This window comes from Melospiza melodia, unplaced genomic scaffold (genome assembly GCF_035770615.1).
Source record: "Melospiza melodia melodia isolate bMelMel2 unplaced genomic scaffold, bMelMel2.pri scaffold_32, whole genome shotgun sequence".
Classification (NCBI taxonomy): Eukaryota; Metazoa; Chordata; class Aves; order Passeriformes; family Passerellidae; genus Melospiza; species Melospiza melodia.
Window position 1 is genome coordinate 10115833 of NW_026948638.1, and position 3405 is coordinate 10119237.

Genomic DNA, 3405 nt, shown 5'->3' on the forward strand with positions numbered 1-3405 from the left:
GGGGGATCCTTTAGTTCCTTTAAAGCCACAGGGAGCTCAGCCCCTCATTGATGCAGTCTGTGGCCACAGGGAAGGTGGAGAGACACAAAATGAGAAATGGCACAAACACTGACATTTAGTTTTGGACAGTATGATTAAAAGTAAAACAAAGAAAAGCAACCCCCAAAATGAAACCATCAAGAAGTATCAAAGATGGCCTTTTTTACAAGTGATTGGCAGAAATTGGCCAGCAGTTTAATGTTTCCTGAAACCATCCAGTCATCAGTCTCCACAGTGCAGCCTTGAGCTCCCGGTTCCTCAGGCTGTAGATGAGGGGGTTCAGGGCTGCAGGCACCACTGAGTACAGAACTGACAGGGCCAGATCCAGGGATGGGGACGAGATGGAGGGGGGCTTCAGGTGAGCAAAGATAACAGTGCTGATGAACAAGGAGACCACGGCCAAATGAGGGAAGCAGGTGGAAAAGGCTTTGTGCCGTCCCTGCTCAGAAGGGATCCTCAGCACAGCCCTGAAGATCTGCACATAGGAGAAAACAACGAACACAAAACAACCAAATGATAAAGAGGAGCTAAAAGCAATGAGCCCCAATTCCTGGAGTTGGGATTTGATGCAGGAGAGTTTGGGGATCTGAGGGATTTCACAGAAGAACTGGCCCAGGGCATTGCCATGGCACAGGGGCAGGGAAAATGTATTGGCTGTGTGTGCGAGAGCAGTGAGAAAGGCACTGGCCCAGGCAGCTGCTGCCATGTGGGCACAAGCTCTGCTGCCCAGGAGGGTCCCGTAGTGCAGGGGTTTGCAGATGGACACATAGCGGTCGTAGCACATGACGGTCAGGAGAGAAACCTCTGCTCCAATGAAGAAGGTAAAGAAAAAGAGCTGAACAGCACATCCAGTGTAGGAGATGGTGCTGGTGTCCCAAAGGGAATTGTGCATGGCTTTGGGGACAGTGGTGCAGATGGAGCCCAGGTCACTGAGGGCCAGGTTGAGCAGGAAGAAGAACATGGGCGTGTGCAGGTGGTGGCTGCAGGCTACGGCGCTGATGATGAGGCCGTTGCCCAGGAGGGCAGCCAGAGAGATGCCCAGCAAGAGGCAGAAGTGCAGGAGCTGCAGCTGCCGCGTGTCTGCCAATGCCAGCAGGAGGAAGTGCCTGATGGAGCTGCTGTTGGACATTTGCACTGCCTCCAGGCATTGGAACCTTTTGAAGGAGGAATTACAGTGATATTTAAGAGGGATTCCTCACAGAAAAGTCAAAGCCATTTCTCATAGACACTTTCCTGCCACTAAACACCTGCCCTTTTCTATGTCTAGGGGAACTTTCCTCACTTCTGTTGCTGGAGCCCTGATTGCTGCTGGCCAATGCTGTGTCGGGAGCTGGATCTTGATCTGCAGGACACCTGGGAGTCAGCCCTGACCCCCAGTCAGTGCAGGGGGACAGTGAGGTCAGGGGAACGTCCTGCTGTTTGGACTTGGATAAAGAATCTTCTCCTAAAGCAGAGGAGCTGTATGGGTGAAGGGATGGGGATTGCAGGAGGCAGAATGAGAGATTCTGGTGCACCTGGAGAGAGCTGATCATCCAGTGAGGTGGGAAGATTGTTTGAGGCTCAGCGCAGACTGAGGGGAGCTGCTCTGTCCCTCTCTCCTGTTCCAGCTACCCTGGGCTTGCACCTTTCTGAGATCCACTCCCGTGTTACCCTTGACAGCCCGGAGACACAGCTGAGAGCAGAGGGATCCCTGGCACACAAAGTGGCTCCTGCCTTTCCCAGAGTCAGGAGAGTGGGCTCATTGCCAGCCTCCAAGGCTGCCCTGCCCAGAGCTCTCCGGGCACAGGGAGCTGGGACAACCCATTGCTGTGCTCAGCCTGCACAGGAGGAGCCCAAGGGCTGGGCCAGGCCCTGCAGCTGGAACTGCCATTGCAGAGAGCCCCTCAGCAATGCCAGCAGCACCTGGGCAAGGCAAGAAGAGAGAGAGAGCCGGGCCTGAGGAAAAGCCTTTCCCTGGCCAGCCCTGCCCAGCCCCTGCCAGGCAGCAGCAGGGCAGGACAGTGGCCCTCAGGCCCTGGTCAGCAGGGAATGGGCACAGGGCCAGAGAGATGCCCTTCATCTCTGGGGCTGCTCTGCCGGCCCAGGAGGAACTGAGGGCCCCAAGCCCCCGGGCTGAGAGCTGTGCTGGCTGCAAGGGGACACAAGAGCTGTGCTGCTCAGGGCAGTGTGTGCCCTGCAGGGCAGGCCCGGCAGGTGCCACATCTGCCCTGCAGCAGAGCTTCCCTCAGCACTGCCTCCCTCCCTCCCTGCCCACGGCTCTGCTGCTGGAGCTGTCCCAGCCCCAGCTGCTCCTGTGTCCCCGGGCTCCTTCCCTGCCAGAGCTGCCAGAGCCCAGCCCAGCCCCTGGGCCAGCCCTGCCCTTCAGCTGCTTGGCCCTGCAGGGATTAAAGAACAGCTCCCCCAGCCTGGGCATCATGGAAATGTGATGCTGGATGGGTCTGGAGGCTGGGCAGGTGCAGGCACTTCATGAGGGTCCCAGGAATCCTCAGGGTGATGGTTTAAGTCTCAGCCCCTGCTCTGCCCTGCACAGCTGAGTTTCCATTGCCACCAAGCTGAGCCAGGGAAAAGTGGGAGCACAGATTCAGGAAAGCAGAGACCCAAGCAGGAAACTCCTGCCCTCAATGAGCTTATGAAAAGTCCCCTCAGAAATGAGCTGGGCATGAGCTGGAGCTCTGAGCAGCCCTGGCTGCAGCCCCAGCTTCACCCCGTGCAGCCGTCCCTGGCAGCAGGAGCCATCCTGCCCTGTCCCTCTGAGAGTGCCCAGGGCAGCCCCGCTCTGCAGCATATCCTCCTCCTGCTCCTGCTCCTGTTCCACAGAGAAACTGGGAGAGTCCTCCTGACACATCCCCCAGGCTGTGGGGTGTGTTGGCTTCAGGAGATCCCTCCAGGAGCACAAGGGACATTGCCCTGCACACACACACTCACCATGCACAGGGCTGTGAAGATGTTTCCCCAAGTGAAGTCTCAGCTCAATGTCTTCCCAATCCTGATTGCCTTCAGCCTGTCTCTGCCTGGCTCCTGTTCCCTCAGTGCCTGCAGGCAGAGCCCTCAGCCCTGCTGGGCTGGGAGAGGAGCTGGTCCAGGGAAGAGCTGTTCCTTTAAAGCTCAGCAGCACAGACACAGCACAAGGACTTCAATGAGCCTCTTGGGGCTTTGGTGTTGTTTACCTCAGACTCAGTCCCTGAGAGAGTGTTCAGAAAACTTCTAAAGAACTCAAAATTAAATTGTAACTCCAAATTTTCTTGAAGTTTTAATGGGTCCCACAGGTTCCAGGTAGAGCAGAACACTGGAGGCAGTGATGACATCTGGGGACAAGCAAGGCAAAGGTGTCTCTGGTGCTGAGCACACCTGGATGTGTTTGAGGAA

At 56.5% G+C, this 3405-nt stretch overlaps 1 protein-coding gene across 1 annotated transcript; it reads right to left on the reverse strand.

Moving 5' to 3' along the window:
* Nucleotides 1-247: 247 nt before the first annotated feature.
* On the reverse strand, nt 248-1168 carry LOC134434182 (olfactory receptor 14J1-like; the record flags this gene model as incomplete). Its single annotated transcript, XM_063182863.1, has 1 exon — nt 248-1168. A coding segment is annotated over exon 1 (921 nt), but the record flags the coding sequence as incomplete, so codon positions are not given.
* Nucleotides 1169-3405: the final 2237 nt, after the last annotated feature.